We start from the raw sequence: 17,143 nt of genomic DNA, 5'->3' as shown, positions 1-17,143 counted from the left end.
TTGCCAAAATAAATAAAAAAAATCTACCAAAATAAAAAGTTAAACTGGAAAGCTATCTGAACTAAAATAACTTCTGAATGCTAAATTAATATTTTTGCTAAAATTTAAATACTTTCAACTATATGTTGGTCCATCTATTTAATCTAAATGGGGGCATGATGATGACAAATAAAACAAGAGAGTTGAGACATTTAAAATTAACAGAGAAAACATATGAATTACTAATTTTGACCTATGAGGGTTGAGAAAATATACAAACACTACCAAATTAATTAAGAAAAACAGTCGAAAGACAGTCATAAGGTTCAATTATGAATATGTTAAAAAAAAAGGTTCAATTATTAAACCCCTCGCATGACTTAGGAATATTGGACGAACATTTAACTATTCATTACTGTCATCTATAGCCTTCCTTTATCAAGAAAACATATATTTATTTCTATTTAAATGGAAAGATTAGCTGTTTTGGACCAATTAGGTTATTTTCAAAGACAAAAAAGTATAGTTATATGTGGTGTTCATAAGTATTACTCAACATCTTTTATAGGTGATAACTTACAATTAGTTAGCGATATTTCTTAAAAGTTATTTTTTTAAAAGTATATGAGACTCAATACTTAATTACACCAATCAACGGGAAGGGTGCTAGGCACCTATGGTGCCTTTTAGCAATTCTCAATATTTAATCATAAATCTGCACAATTCAATCTAATCTGCATGATTTGATCTATAAAGTATGGATATCCGCACCTCATTATATTAAATTGAAAAATCTAATTGCGAATTAGATGTTGATTGACCTGTAAAATAATTAATTCAATTTAATCGACACACATTTATATATATTTTTTAAAAATATTATATAAATATTTAATATTTACTATTTAAAAAAATTAATAATTTAAAAATCTGATACATATAATATAAATATATTTTTAAATTATAGATTAAATGTATATTTCATTTTATAAAGAAAATATAATTTAAAATAAAATTAAACATTTTTTGATGGATACAATTTTTTTTCAAAATATCTTCCACATGTTGTTTATAATTAATCACGTTTATTTAAATTATAATATAATTTCTCGTCTCATGAATGTAAGGTATACTCTTATAAGCTTACTGGAAGTATCTATTCTATATAAAATGTGACTATATAACACAATTATTAGTTTATGAGAAATTATTGGGTGACTTTTTTTTTCAAATAAAAAAAAAATAACAAATTATTAGATGTTGACACGTAAAGGTTCAGCATCCATGTAGTTAATTAAAATTAATTATAATTAATCTACCTAAAGTGTTGCAATTAATAATAAATTTGTTCATATTGTTTATTTTTTTATTAAAAATTATTTTCAAATTTTGATATTTAGAATTAGTTAAATTTTAAATATTATTTTAAATTAAATTTGAATGTTTTGATAGTTTAACCAAATGAGTATTTTCATTAATTGCAAAGATAAATTAGACGAATAATAATTTTTTTTTAATTACTATTACACAGTATGTAATATAATAGTAATTTTTGTTTTTATTGAAATCACTTCAATGATTATCACTATATTGAATATTATTAATTTTAAAATTATGATATTAAAAAAAACTAAAAACTAAAATAAAATTAACATATGTGACTTGGTAACATCTATCTAGTGTATATATATAGAGGGTAATACTATGGTAGGACCTAGCAAAAGTTCCCTACCAGTAGAGAACTTTTTTTTTTTACCGTTGATTTTAGATCTTGTGGTTATTATGATGTAAGGTATATACTCTTACTATAAAACTGCTTGTATACAATTGAAACTTTATACATATTATAATAATATTTAATAATATATTTATTTTAAAAAATAAAATAATATTAATAATTAAAAAATTAATTAATTTTTATTTTTAATTATTATTATTTTTTAAAATTAATTTAAATTATTTTCATATAGATATTTTTTTTTTCAAAAATTCTTCTAATGTATGATTGCTTGAATGATTTTAGATGCTCTTTAATTGGAACCGTACCAACTTGCTTTTCCTAAACTCAATTTTTTTGGCAGAAAAAACAATATCTAACCAAATTAATTATTTTTAGTTTATAAGTGGTGTCTCAAAAGAGCAGTCAAACAACAACAAGATAAAAACCACTGAAAAAACAGTCAATAACACCAGAACTACCCACAGCTTAAAAGCAAAACAAAAAAAAGACTAGGTGTAAACATAAAAAAAAAAACTAGTAGTAAATTATGAAAAGCCAAAACAAAAATGAGTTTAGAAAAAACAATTTTTTTTTTTTGAAAATAAATACCAATATAAAATAATTCAAAGTAACTTTAAAAAAAAAAATAATAATTCAAAATAAAAATTAATAAATTTTTTAATTATTAATATTATTTTTTAAAAAATAAATATCATTAAATATTATTATAATATGTATAAAGTTTAATCGTATACAATTAGTCCTATCGTAAGAGTATACACCTTACATCATAATAACCACATGATCTAAAATCAATGGTCAAAAAAAGTTCCCTACCGGTAGGGAACTTTTGCTAGGTCCTACCATAGTCTTGACCTATATATATATATATATAAACCTTTATAAAAAAAAATAATTCTTTGGGCTTCTTATAGTCAATTTACAAAAATAACCCTTCTTAATTATTTATTTACCTATAACTAAGATATCAGCTGTCAATATTCAATGAGAGGTGCGATAAGTTGTTGCATGTTAGGCTTTTCATAACCCATATTGTTTAATGAGATAACACCTGTCTATTGCATGCTTGGGCTTTTCACGTTGGACCTATTATATAAAGCATTCATATCTACACATATTCTTGATGGGCTGTCAATTCACCTCATATTATACCAAATTGATAACTGAGTAGCGCTCTCTCTATTCTGTGAAGTTGGTTGATTTGGTCTTGAAGGAGGTAAGAGACCATTTTATTTTTCTCTAGATTTTGTGAAGTTGCTTACCTGATTTTGTGTAAAGTTACTAACTTAGTATTTTGATGATTACCTTATTTATTTAGGAGTTTTGGTCCTGTTATCTGTTGTTTTAGTTTTTTCCATAATCTCTTCCATTTAAGAAAACATCAAGAAGAAAAACGTCTTGCTCTTTAGAAAAAGCTATCCGAGTTGTTTTTGTGGTTTGGTTATTGAGGAAATGGGGTATTTTGGAAGGTGTAAGTGAATTAGATAGATGGGAATATATCATATATGCATTGAATATGAGTTATGGGCAGGGCCGGCCCTGAAACAAAGTGGGCCATAGGGGAAAAAAAAAATTTGGGCCCTTATGTTAGAAAAAATATGGTATTTTTCAAAATCGGTAAAAAAAATGTATAATTTTAAAAGAGGAAAAAAAAATTTGGGCCCCTGGGCTCTAGGCAAGTGCCTAGCTCAAATTTCGCCATGCCTGTGGCCGGCCTGCTATGGGTGAGTTATGGGAATATATGCCTAGAATGATAGCTGATTGTAATTCAAATGCATTTTCCTTACAACAAAGAATTTTTAGCTGGGAAACTAAGTTTCTCCCTAAAGCGGGCAAGGAAGTGTTAATTAAGTCGGTTGCTCAAGCATTGCCTAGCTATGCTATGAGCGTTTTTCTTTTGATCCAAGAGATATGTTCGAGTCTTGAAGGATTAATGATGGCGAAGTTTTGGTGGAAGTCTCAATCTAAGAACACAAGTAATGGTGTAAGTTGGGTTAGTTGGAAACGTCTTTGCCAACACAAGAATGTAGGGGGATTAGGATTTCGTGATCTTCGGGATTACAACATCTCTTTTTTGGGTAAATAAGGATGGAGATTACTAACTATGGAAAACTCGCTTGTTGGTAAGATTTACAAAGCACGTTACTACTCGAATGGCACTTTTATTTCTGCTGAATTGGGACAAAATCCGAGCTTTATTTGGAGGAGTATTTGGGCTGCTCAGGGATTGGTTAAAGAAGGTGCAAATTGCAGATGGTTCTCGAGTTAATGTTCTTAAGGATCCGTGGCTTCCCCATGAGTCCAATCCTTATGTCATAACTGAGAATCAAGGGCTTCAAAATAAGTTTGTTAATAGTCTTATGACTGTTGGGGAAAGATCTTGGGATGTTGAACTCATTTCAGAAATGTTTTGGAAAGAGATGTGTTGCTATAATTTATAATCACTACGCAAGTATACGCAATCAAGTAGTAAACTCACACAGGTGAGGTCGAACCACAGGGAATTGGACTAATTACTACTAAATTATACTATTGATTCTATCTGGTAAAAGAATACTTTTATGAATTAAATAAGACAATTCAGAAAATTAAAAATAACAAATGAAGATTAATCAAGATAAGAAAATAGGGAGACGAATCCTGTTGTTAAGTTACCAATGTTAATGTCTAAATGCTATCCTTCTCTTGAAGTGAATGACAGATTATGAATTAACCTAGCTCTTTTCGGTATCTTCTGTGTTCTAAATCTCATGCTCTCTAATTAATCTCTTAATTAAACTAACATGACATCAGCATTAAGCAATAATCTAAATGTCACAAAGGCTATGTAAATACTTTCGTTTCACATCAAAACCTAGACTATCCAATTTTAGCATTCTCAATTCTCACTTTTCAGATTTCGAATTGAGATCATAAAACATGTAAAAGGTGATCAATCTTGCACATGGAAATTAAACACAAATATGAATAGTGTTCACAATCAAGATGGAGGAATGGCAATTAATCATTAACTAGGAAAAACTTAAACAACATTCATCATTCTCCCTAAATAGGAGTTTAGTTCAAAACATCCATAATCAAATCCATAATTAACATTGAAATAGAAAAGAACATAGAAAAATTAAAGAGAAGAGAAAGAACTAGTTGAAGCAATTGATCCGGGTCGCCACAAGCCGCTCTTCTAGCCTCCTCCTTTGTTTCTAGGGTTCCAATTCTGAATAATCCTTAATTTTCACGAACCCTCACTATTTAAACCAATTCTCATCTTTAAAATTCGTGAAATTACGAAACTGCCCAAAAATCCCGTCACTGGGGTCCCCGTCGCGACTGGCAATGCCCCCGTCGCGACGGGGTTAAGCAACTTTGTCTCGAACTTCTCTCTGCCAATCCCCGTCGCGACGGGGATATTGTCCCGTCGCGACGGGATTTGGCAGCAACATATTTTTTTGGTTTTTCTTCTCAATTCTTTCACCACTTGTCCTCAATTCTTGTAAATACTTTCTTTAAACACCCGGGGACCTGACACAAAAGAATCAAGCGTAAAATAGTCCTAAAACTAGAAACAGAGAGTGAAAACTAACTGAAAATACGTCCCGAAACTTAGACTAATTTTAGCCTAACAAGATGTGGGTTTAATTCTGAACATTCAGTTAAGTGCTTTTGTGGAAAGAGATACATGGTATTGGAACATGGAATCGTCGGGGTTTTACTTGGTTAAAAATGCTTATAAACATCTTCAATCGAGTATAGGAAATTGGCTTTATTTGGAAGACAATAACTACTGGAAAAAGTTGTGGCAATTGGCTGTCCCTCCTAAGGTTCGTCATTTCTTGTGGCGAGCGTGTTCTGGTAGTCTTCCAACGAAGGTTCAGCTCCAAACGAAGCATAAAATTAGACTATATATTGCATATGTGGCAAGACTACTCCATTGAACAACCTCCATTGGAGATGTTAAGAGCAAGTTTAATGCATGCATCATTTTGCCCGGACCCACCTTTTATTTAATATTTTAAAAAAAGGAAAATTTACAAAAAATACTGTAAAATGGAAAAAAATTTACAAAAAATATTGGGACAGAGTTTTTTATATGTAAAAGTAGAAAAAGTATAAATGTAAAAAATTTCTTGTAAAAGTATAAATATAAGATTTGAAAAAAAAAAAAAAAGTTAGTATTTACAATTTAGTGTAATTTTTTTTTAAAAAAAATATAGTTCAATTAGCCAATCAGAAGTTACGAAGAGGAAAAAAAAATAAAAATATTGTGTAGCGGTGAGCTACTAATATTGAGTTTTAAAAAGTCAATAATTTAAATGTATATGAGTAATGAGTTCATTTTGGTGACACTGACAAGTGCCCACACTAACATCAGAAGCCTTAATGAAATGTTAAGAGTATGCAAACAAGTGATTGTAAATGTAAAATATAGTGTTTTCAAAAAAAAAAAAAAAAAAAATGTAAAATATAGTCTATTTTGTCAAAAGTTTATTTTAAAAGGGAAATTTGAAAAACTATACTTTAAAAACTCTAATATTTTATACCTAAACCAATACATTTCAAAATAAAAAAAATATGACACTTTTATGAAAAATCCAAAAATAACCCTCACATAACTAACACCCCAACTCTCTCTCTTCCTCTATCTCTCTAGCTTTTCTCTCAACCTAACACCCCACACCATTCAAACACCAACACACCACCGCACCGTCACCCCCTCACCACCGCCTACGACCCGACCCAACCCCCCTCTCCACCTCGTAGCTAGGACCCTCTCCCGTCACCCCCTCACCATCGTGTATCGGACCAAAACCCAAAAAAAAATCCTAGCCGAATGAGCATTGGACCCATCGGGTCCATCGGACCCAGAGCCAAAAATTAAAAAAAAAAAAAAAAAAAAGCATCCAAACAAGACCATCGGACCCATCGGGGATCCCATCGGGCCCATCGGACCCAGAGCCAAAAATTAAAAAAAAAAAAAAAATCCACCAAGACCATCGGACCCATCGGGGTCCCATCGGGCCCAGAGCCAAAAATTAAAATTAAAAAAAAAAAAAAAACATCCAGCCAAGACCATCGGACTGGACCCATCGGACCAGACCCATCGGGACCATCGGACCGGACCCATCGGGACCATCGGACCGACCCCATCGGACTGTCTTCTTCCCCAAAAAAATTTGCAGATTCGAATCCACCCATTCCACCCAAAATTTCTTAGATCTAACAAATAATAGGTTTCACAAACAATCCAAAACAAAATCACAAACACAATAAATCTAACCTTTTTAACAAAACAAAAAAAAAAATGAAGAACATGGTTTCGGTTCGGCGTGGGTGGGCTCATCATCGATTGGCTGGGTCACCATGGGTGTGCTCGTCGTCGATGGGCTGGGTCGAAGTTGCCTGCGCCGTGCGCCGTCACCATGAGCACAACTTCGGGTTTTTGTGGGTTGAGGAGGCTCACCGAGAGAGAGGAAGAGAGAGGCTGAGATTAGGATTTGAAATGTGAGGGGGGTATTTTTGGGGTTTTGAAAAAAAAGGCATAGTTTTTTTAGGGTTTAGGTTTTTGGTTGAATAATAAAATTTTTTAATTTTTTAAGTATATAAAATCAAAATTCCCTTTTAAAATTGTGCTAAATTGTGATATAAATATCTCACATAATAAAGAGGATCAGAATATAGTATGTTGTAAAATTTGTATCACAATATAATTTTATATTTATTATAATACTATTTTTAATATTTTATTATTAAAGTTTAATTTTTACATTAAATGACTTTGACTTCTATTATTATTGTTATTTTATTATTAAATTTTATATTTATTATTGTAAAATTATTATTATTTTATATATTTATAAATTATTAGATAAATATTAAATGATATATTAAATTTTGTTTTACAATTATGTATTGAAGCATGATATCAAAAGTTGATACAAAAATATTACAAAATTATTATTTGAACGATAATTTTTATATCTTCCATTGAAATAATGTTTTGATTGTTTATAAATAAATAAATAAAAAATTCACGTAAAGAAAAAAGAAAAATCAGCTATATTTACTTTTTCCCACATTACATGATCAGAAAGCTGATTTTTAAAGAACTCCAGTTATAAAAAATATATATAAGAACTCTGATTATCCGTATATATCCTCATTCTTGTTTCATTTATTGCGAGTAAAGTTTCAAAGGAACACCCTCCTTCTTGCTCTGGAAGTTTGGCGTAATAAACCTACGGTTTGATTCTTTAATAATTTCCTTTCTGTTTTTTTTTTTTTTTGGTATTTAATTTACTTGTGTATAATTACTCTCGTCCGCATTCTTCGATTTGTTATGTTAAAATTGTATATGTTCTTTAAGGTTGCATCTATGATATCAACTACGTCAAAATATTACATTCTTTCGATGTGCTTAACACTAAATTACCTTTCTCTTCTTTCATAATTAAGGTAAAAGAAAAATGAGTATCGAGGGACTTTCCAACCATCTGATGAGTGACATATTGAGTAGGTTAGATGTTAAGACTTTGGTGAAATGCAAGGCGGTCAAGAAGTTATGGAAATCTTTAATTGAAGATACGTTATTTGTTTCAGTTCTTCATTTTAACCGGTCTTCTCTTGGCTCTTTCGATCCACAACCGTACGATGATTATGTTACAACCATACTTGACTCCTTCTGTGGATTGGTATGGTCATCTTATTCTGCTGGAAATTTTCCACATTTTCTTCATAACCCTGCCATTGGCAAAGCACTTTATTTGCAGGATCCCATGAAAGGCCACCTTGGCACTGGAACTGGGAGAATCGCTTTCAACAGAGCGACTCATGAGTGCAAATTGCAATATATGTATAACGATTGGGATCTTCTGACTTTACAAACTTTTGAAGTTGGTAAAGACATCGAATGGCAATGTATTGGGAGCGGGAGACAAAGAGGCATATTAGATGTTCCCGAAGAAGTGATTATCAAAATTTGTCCTGAGAAATTTAAAGGCTCATTTCGTCGTAGTCTTAGTTTTCATGTTCTTAGTGTGCAAAGATCACCAAAAGTAGATTTGGATGATAAAGAATTAAAAGTGTTTCGCAGACGAAAATTTGAGATAAGATGCAGCGGGGTAATTCATTACATTGATGTATTTTCTGAAGAGTACAAAGAAACTAAAAGGAATCGTGTCACTCTGTTAGTCATATCTAATAACATTTGGGATGACATTCACATTTTTAATTATGGTTTCCCTAACGGTACATCCTTTGATTTAATGAAAGCAGAGTTTTTTGAATGTGATGATTGTCTAGCTATTTCTGAAATAATAGGGGAGGATCTTCACTTCTTGAAAATGACACAATATGATGGTGGGGACTTGAGGTGGAGTGAGCGCAAAACTATTGTTGCATTGACGTTTTTATGCACAGAACCCTATTTGGCGGAAAAAGATGGAGTACTACCAATTTTATGTCAGTCTACTCCTCCTCTCCTGTGGTTTTCATTTAATCGGGGAAGGCCATTTTCTTACGATGTCCAAGCATTGAGCATTGAAAAATTTGGACCTCCACAGCCAAAGAGGGAGTACTTCCATGAAGTCAACAGAATAAGAAGAATGATATATATCCCAAGTCTTGTAAACTTGCAAGGAATGAGAGAAGATCGTCGTTTGACCCATGATAGATGGCAGGAAATGGTAAATTGGTAAGTACTGGAACTGAGTATATATAGGACTATTATACTTTTACGTACAATTTGCCTTTGCTTTCAATTATTATATATATTGCTGACTTATAAAATAAAATTTGTTATTGCTACTGTGTTTTGATGTCTTCCCCTCTCATCCTTTGCAGGTATGATGCTGTGGACAATGAGGACGATGAGGACGCTGAGCTCCTCAGGATGCGGAGGAACGATGCAGACGAAGACGCTGGCTTTTTAAAGTATTGGAAGGACTTCGATGGTCGATAGGGTCTGTATGACCATTTATAGACTATATTTTTCTTACGACAGTACCATATTTTATGTAAAAATAGAAAAAGTGTTATTCTTTTTTTTCAAACATTACCTCTTAAATTTAATCTCATTACACATATACGTCTTATATTTAAATTCATTACTTATATCTCTCTTATTTTTTTATTTTATATTAATTTTTCTTTTAATATTACAATACAAATTTAAACTTATTTAACATACTTAAAAAAATATATATTTCTATTATCATTTTTTTTACCAAAAAATATATTTATATTATTATTATTTAAAAAAATAGAAAAAATATATGATATTTCTAAAATAATAAAGTGTTATAAAATTAAAAATATTACCGTAATTAAATTAAAATTATAACTAACAACAAATTTTAAATATTATTATATTTTTTTTTTATAATTAACACTTCAATAAGTTTTTTTAATAAAATAAAATTTGGTTTATTGAATAACATAAAACAATAACACCAACACATCAAGCCAAAATGGTGTGACTGAACGTAAGAAGAGGACATTATTAAATAAAGTAAGATGCATGATTATTAACTCTTTATTACAAAGACACCAAATTACACTCTGCTAGTTTCTTTCTCTACTTCTTCCACATGGGAAGGAATAAAAAAAAAGTTAATAACTAAAACTATAATGAGATTGCAAAAAAATAGAATTATAATTCGTGAATATCATCCGATTCCTTCAAAGCAATCTCGTTCCTAAACAATATTTTTAGATATGGAAGAACTTTTGGGAGCGCAGGTAAATCTGCTAAGTTGACACTCATCATGTCAAATGCAATGCCCACGTTGTGCATGTACGTTTCATCAAAGACTGAAATTTTGGGATATCTTTGGCTAAAATGGGTGAGAAGTATTCGATATGCGCCAGCAAGGTTCCCCACTTTCACGGCTTCCTCTGATGTGCTGTGGTTTTTCTTCACGGCATCCTCCACCTTTCCATCCTCAAATGTTGCCTGCAAAAATCACAAAAAATAAATGTGTCGGTCACAACAATCAGAGTTACCAAGATCAAGCTAGCATGAAAAGCCATTCTAGTGAAAAGTTTTATGTAGGTACTGGCCTCGTGTATAAGAATAGTTGCATCACGAGATGCTTCAATCAAAGCTTTACAAGGTCTGGTGTCGCCAGAATACACAATCTTCCATCCTGGAATAGCTTTTCCGACACTATTAATTCTCTCAGCTGCCTTCAACACAACACCAAATGCCTGTTTGCAATGAAAAACAGAAAAACTAATTAAGGCCTCCAAACCAGCAGCACCAAGAATTTTCTTCAAGCTCTTTATTTCTGTGACATTGTCAGCTGAATCGATTTGCCCATTAGTTGGTTTATTTCTAAAAGCACCAAGTGAATCTTTTGTAGTGTGCTGACAGTCGAGAAACATCATGTCCAAATCTTCAAGTCTTTGGTATGCATCTAGATAGTTCTTAAGTTGTCCTGGTCCTACAACAAGTATTGGTTCATGAGGTGTTTCTTTCAATAATTCACGTCTATGGGCAAGTATTCTTGCCAAGCCTGCGTGGTGATCAGCATGCATGTGGGAAATCCAGATGCACCTCAGACCTCTCACCACATCATCAGCTTTGTCTACACCATATCTGTGGCACCATAACAACTATAAGTTAGTACGTGGTATAAAAGTGTTATTATACTAATATGCATTTGGATAACATGCTTGGGTTTACCTTCGTTTAAGCTGTCCCAAGGTTCCTTCACCACAATCTAAAAGCAAACCCCCTTTTGAGAAAATATTGATATGGATAGAGCTGACATTTCGATATTTGGATGGCTGAGATGATCCAGTCCCCAGAAAAATAATCTCCAAGTCCTCTCTTCCTATATTTTCCAGACAGCTAGGAAGAGTATTGTCATCAAACCATGGCCCTTCAACACTAAACTTAACATTTTGAGCAGAACTTATTTCTCCTGCTGATCCAGTGGATGCATGCCACAACTGTCTAACATTTTGGGCGGCAACTGCAATATCTGGAATCTCAGAATGTAATTCGTCAATGATTTCTGTGGGCACCAACAAACTTGGTACACAAGATTTATCCAATCCTTGCTTACTATGAGGTCTTAAAACAAACTGTACAGAAAGAAACAGAGGAAATTGACTATTCTTAACAAAATAACAAAACTCGCCCCAGAATAGAATATTCCTATACTTAGACTGTTTTCAGATCAGTATTTCATACATACATGAAGTGAATGATTAATTTCATATAGTATGTCATTAACTTCATCACACAATATATTTACAATAAATTTTCAAGGAAATATGAAAAGTACCAAGTTTTCAGTAATGAAAGTTAAAAGTTTGGGGAGTTATTGGATGAAAATGAATAAACGAGGTCATAAGAGAAGATTAACATCTACAATGATTATATTCAGAAAAATAGAACACTCTGTTAAGAGTACAGATACTGAATAAATTTCTAGCTAAGGCCAAGTAAAGGAGTCATTCATACCTTCTGAAGATTTTCAGCAGCAATGCTTTCACAAAGCTTTGGATCAGAATCCTGGCATAATAAATTATATTACAGGAGGATTGGTTTAAATCTTGTAAAATAAATACAACTCCTAATGTACGTGATTTTTTCTTAAAAATAAACAAAAATAAAAATTGAAGGTTCTATTAAAACATTTTGACAAACCTCACTTGAACAAATGGAGTTTGATTCTGGACCTGGAAAGAACTGGGGACATAAATAACTAAGCCTAGTTGTAAATCTTGCACTTGATTTGAGAATTGGAATTTTAATATTCTTCCTGTCAACAACACAGGAAGTCAGATAAGCACTTAAATAACATTCACGTTATTAAAGAAGAGAGAAGAAAACAAAAGCCAAACTGGCAAACCTTTCATGTCCAGCCATTATATGCTGTGCTGAACCAAATCTTGCCATCCAATTATGGTACTTCGGACTGCTAACTACAGATGCAGGACTCAAGTGTACAATACAACTCACCGCTTTAGAACTCTTGGGTGAACCTGAGAAGTAATTATTGAAAGACTCTGTGGACAACAACTGTTGCAAATGAGACTCCTTGGGGCAGTCTACAATGAGAACAATGGGACCAGGAAGAGAGGGGCCCATTACATCACTTGGATGAACCTAAACAAAATTTGGAGAAATAACTTATTTTCAAAACAGATAGGAGATACATTCAGCATTGACTAAGCCCTTAAGTTTCATAATGTTTCTATAACCCACCATGATATCTTGGCAGTCAGACTTTACTGATATTCCTTTAACAAGTTGACCACGATTCGGCCCAGGTCCAACACCCAAAGCCAGGGCTTTTTTATCGTCAAATCTCCCTTTGATTTCAGGTAATTCACAAACATATACAACAGACATATCACCAGGCTGTCCTTCTGAAAGAGTTGGTTGTAAAACAATAGCTGATATTTTCACATCTTGGTCATTTATAAGATCAACAGAGCCATGTGAGGGTCCAAAGCCCTCAGTATAATGCAAAGCAGCATTTGGGATGAAAGACCTCAGTGCATCGACTAAGTACTTCAGATCTGATGGGCCCCGTACACGAACCTTCAAAAAGTGAGAAAATACAATTTAAAACATTAAATAGAAAAATAGTATGCATTTTTATGAATCTTGAATTAAATTTAAAACAGATAAAGAAGTTAAGAGATAAGCAACAAGCCAATCTGATACTCACATACAATTTGTCACGATCCAAAGTCAAAAGCAATCCTGCAATGTATGCAGAGCACTTTAGAAGAATGCAATAATTACCCTTCAAATTATCATTCAATGTAGTAAAAGCTCCACAACAGCCGGAAAATCAAGAAACAAACCTGGAAGGCCACCTGCAGTCTCTGAGCATACACGAGTGAGAAATATATAATGTATCTGAAAAAACATAATGACCGCCTAATGATCTTTCCAACAATATAAACAAACCTCTTGATTTGACAGACTTATTTTGAGGCATAATTTAGCAACTGAATATTGAGTATACTCATTACTCTTTTAATTTACTCACCTTAGACAACGGGATCTTTTGCTCTGTGCAAAACCGTTGTAAACCCTACAGCAAAAATTATATGTTAAGAGACAAATAAAAAAAAAAAATTATATTAAAAAAATCAAAAAAAAGAAGAAGATGAAGAGTCTGCACAAAACAAATGGGAGAAAAGAAACTGCTACAAATACATTCAAATTATGAATAAAGCCAAGCATAGTTTCATAAAAACTATACCAAGCATTTGGTAATATTCTCCAGTAGGTTCAAATGATATCAGAGCAAAATGAAGTGACATGGCTGGCATTATACAAATGGACTCGTCCACCCATAGAATCTTCCAATGAAGTTAATAAATCCAGTTTTATGGACAACCTTTTAATAACAGAGCCCCTCAAGGTTAATTAAAACAGTTATACAATTCAAGGTTATTAGTAGTAGTAGCCTTAGATAAATAACTTGCAGATCCAGTGTTAAATATCTCCATTTAAGTAGGTATTAGACATAATACAAATTCATTCATTTTTACCAATTACATCACAGCGCGGCAAAAGTCATCTACAAAGTAATGAGATCAATTTACATGAATGATTCCTTAAAAAATTTGTCTAGAAGAATTACCTACCTCTCCCGCATTAAAGATAATGCTCTTACTGTCAAAGAAAAGCAACACCGAAGGTGATGTATCATGAGTGTCCATTCCATTCCCCAGTATCTACATACAACAAGTAAAGACGGCATTAAAATCCAATCCTATAAACAACTAGAAGTGTTCTTTACTCAAAGGCTTATAGTAAATAACCGCAAACTCAATTCATATAACTAAATAACCGCAAACTTAAATCGTTTCCCCTTCATTAACGTCAAGAAACGTTACAATAGCAAAACTCAATTCATTCACCAATGAATCAGTGTACTCTTTTCAACTAACTACGAAGAAGGAAGAACATTGAACAACTCGAATTCTCAAAACGCATAACATGAGAAACCTATCAATTCAAACACAAATACACAAAATGTCTTACCTCAAACTTCTAAATAGTCGATCATAAATATCAAGAACACACCAATAGAAGAACACGGAATACAAGAAAACTCAAAACATACCTGCAAATAACAAATGGTGTTTGAAGAATTGAGCTTGCGAGATTTCAAGCGATCGTCCTTGTCCCGTTCCTCAGCCGTTCTCTTGTTGGACCCAGAAGACTTATTCTCCCCCTCCATCGGCGCTCCTCTTTCGCGGCTTTTCCCCTCTGTGAAACTGCTACTGTTTCTCCGGCCAGGGCCACGAGGAGAGTGGGGATTGAAACGGTGTCGCCTATTAGAAGACGAATAACAAAGAATAGTGAACGAGGGTTTAAGCTAGAGGAGGTTTTTGTTTTAGACCGGAAAAGGGGTTAGCTAAAAGAACAATATTTAGGTTAAATATAATTATTAAATGAGGTACAAAGTAAAAGCTGGAATAGCTCAGTTGGTTAGAGCGTGTGGCTGTTAACCACAAGGTCGGAGGTTCGACCCCTCCTTCTAGCGTAACTTAACTTTTAATTGAAACTTTTGGGCCTTCTAAAAAGGCCGGGTCTCTTTCTCTCTTTCTTCATTTATTTTCTTTCTCCCACTCCAAATCAGATAAGGCAAAACAAAAGGAAAAGAACCACCAATGAACCATGCATTCTTTTCTCCCACAAATATCCAATTCACTTAGCTTAGCTTCACCTCATATTCTTCACTGAACATTTTGGTTTAAAAAATAAGAAAAATTAAATATGGCAACTTTCCAATTGGGTTCTACAGCTTTATCTTCCTCAATTTCTTTAAACTTCAATCCCATTATCAAATCCCATATAACACACAAATTACCTAAGACCCTCAGCTTCTGTAGGAGAAGAAAAATCAGAGCTGTTAGTACCATCCCAGATACTGAATCCGAAGCCACAGAGCCCGAAGGACCTCCCACAGTTGATTTTGCTTTTGTTAATGTAAGTTATACACTATATATTTAATAAAACTACTTCACTGTATAATACTTATTATATTGAAAACAGTTTATTCACATGAATTATATGTTGTTTTCATTTTAGTCTGTGTTACTTCCTGATGGAACCCCAGATGTGCATCTCCGAACAGCAAGTGGTGGACAAAAACTAAGGAATATAATGCTGGACGCAAACATTGATTTATATGGACCATATGTAACATCTCTTTTATCATATTATTTCATGATTTTGAATATTTTATATTTTAAAGAAAGGGGTCAATCAATGTATGCTTTTCTTTTTTGTATGATTGAATTTTTACTCAATTAAGTTCAATTGCAGGGTAGGCCTCTTTTAAATTGTGCAGGAGGTGGAACTTGTGCTACCTGCATGGTGGAGGTACATACAAATTATTAAATAGAGATTTTGCCAAATGTATTATATTTACCATTAATCATTAAAATATCATATAAATATGAAAATACTTTAGACGGGACTTTTTTTTATTGAGACAAATAAATTGATGAAATATAATATACTAGTTCATTTTAATGTCTTTCTTTTTCTTTTTGAGAAGATTTTGGTCTTAGTGTTAATGAAACATTTCATATGTTGAGTTAGGTTGTTGAAGGAAAAGAGCTATTAAACCCTCGAACTGACAAAGAGAAGGAGAAACTAAAAGGGGTAATAATCAAGTTCACTTGATCCCATCTTCTATTATTGATCATATGTGACCACTACACTACAGCAAATTACATGATCTCTTTCTGATTTAAATAGCTATTTTATACGACTAATAAGTCTTGCTGGTTGAATAATTTGGAGATGAAAATGCCACGTTATCATCAAATTATGCCAAAAAAAAAAAAGAAATATGATTTTTGAGAAAAAAAGATATAAAAGAAGTAATTACGAAAATGAGTAATGATTTTGCCTTTGTTTACTGCCTATCTGAGTAAAAATAGCTAACAATGTTTTATGGGCTTTGTGCAGAAACCAAAAAACTGGAGACTTGCATGCCAAACTACAGTTGGTGAAGCCGACTCCATAGGACTGGTTTGTGATTTTGCAATAATACCATCATACTTGAATGTTTGCGCAAGAAACATATAGAATTTTCAATCCCAATCCCATAAACATTAAATAAAATAATTATGCCTAAAAATTATATTGAAATTAAAAAAGAGTTTTATATGTATCAACCAATAACCATTTCGATCTGATTATAAATAAGTAATAATTTTCTTTTGATGCAGGTGGTTGTCCAACAATTGCCTGAGTGGAAAATTCACGAATGGAATTATGAAAAAGTAGAACCTTCGGAGCTTAGTTAATTCAGACATTTTTGTCACTAATAATTGTAAATTATTGAAACAAAATTATGTATATTGAGTGATATTGTTGACGCAGGAAATATTCGTTACATATAATATACCAATTATTGAGAAATCGGCAGCTAAAAA

At 32.3% G+C, this 17,143-nt stretch overlaps 3 protein-coding genes and 1 non-coding gene across 5 annotated transcripts; 3 read left to right on the top strand and 1 right to left on the bottom strand.

The window, feature by feature from the left end:
- Positions 1-7,721: 7,721 nt before the first annotated feature.
- LOC133033533 (uncharacterized) lies at positions 7,722-9,804 on the top strand. Of its 2 annotated transcripts, XM_061108355.1 has the most exons (3): positions 7,722-7,958; positions 8,171-9,407; positions 9,557-9,804. In XM_061108355.1, the coding sequence occupies exons 2-3, from the start codon at positions 8,182-8,184 to the stop codon at positions 9,672-9,674; spliced, it is 1,344 nt and encodes a 447-aa protein (XP_060964338.1). In that variant the 5' UTR covers positions 7,722-7,958; positions 8,171-8,181; the 3' UTR covers positions 9,675-9,804. The 2 variants fall into 2 exon arrangements, with proteins under 2 accessions (XP_060964338.1, XP_060964340.1); XM_061108357.1 differs by having other exon boundaries at positions 7,833-9,407.
- A 388-nt stretch (positions 9,805-10,192) lies between these two features.
- LOC115707497 (tRNAse Z TRZ4, mitochondrial) lies at positions 10,193-15,065 on the bottom strand. The gene is made up of 12 exons (XM_030635487.2): positions 14,815-15,065; positions 14,333-14,422; positions 13,729-13,773; positions 13,541-13,595; positions 13,402-13,436; positions 12,933-13,271; positions 12,577-12,833; positions 12,372-12,486; positions 12,186-12,236; positions 11,400-11,803; positions 10,775-11,312; positions 10,193-10,667 (listed from the first exon to the last, which is right to left on the bottom strand). The coding sequence occupies exons 1-12, from the start codon at positions 14,929-14,931 to the stop codon at positions 10,365-10,367; spliced, it is 2,349 nt and encodes a 782-aa protein (XP_030491347.2). The 5' UTR covers positions 14,932-15,065; the 3' UTR covers positions 10,193-10,364.
- Positions 15,066-15,163: 98 nt separating this feature from the next.
- On the top strand, positions 15,164-15,237 carry TRNAN-GUU (transfer RNA asparagine (anticodon GUU)). The gene has a single exon. It is a non-coding gene; the product is annotated as a tRNA-Asn (tRNA).
- An 81-nt stretch (positions 15,238-15,318) lies between these two features.
- On the top strand, positions 15,319-17,143 carry LOC115707498 (photosynthetic NDH subunit of subcomplex B 3, chloroplastic). Its single transcript, XM_030635490.2, has 6 exons — positions 15,319-15,683; positions 15,786-15,896; positions 16,023-16,079; positions 16,302-16,364; positions 16,674-16,736; positions 16,937-17,143. Exons 1-6 carry the CDS (start codon positions 15,471-15,473, stop codon positions 17,012-17,014), a joined length of 585 nt encoding a protein of 194 aa, XP_030491350.2. The 5' UTR covers positions 15,319-15,470; the 3' UTR covers positions 17,015-17,143.

The sequence above is a fragment of the Cannabis sativa genome, chromosome 1 (genome assembly GCF_029168945.1).
Source record: "Cannabis sativa cultivar Pink pepper isolate KNU-18-1 chromosome 1, ASM2916894v1, whole genome shotgun sequence".
NCBI lineage: Eukaryota > Viridiplantae > Streptophyta > Magnoliopsida > Rosales > Cannabaceae > Cannabis > Cannabis sativa.
Note: the sequence above shows the minus strand (reverse complement) of the source record. Positions and strands in the feature narration are given on the sequence as shown.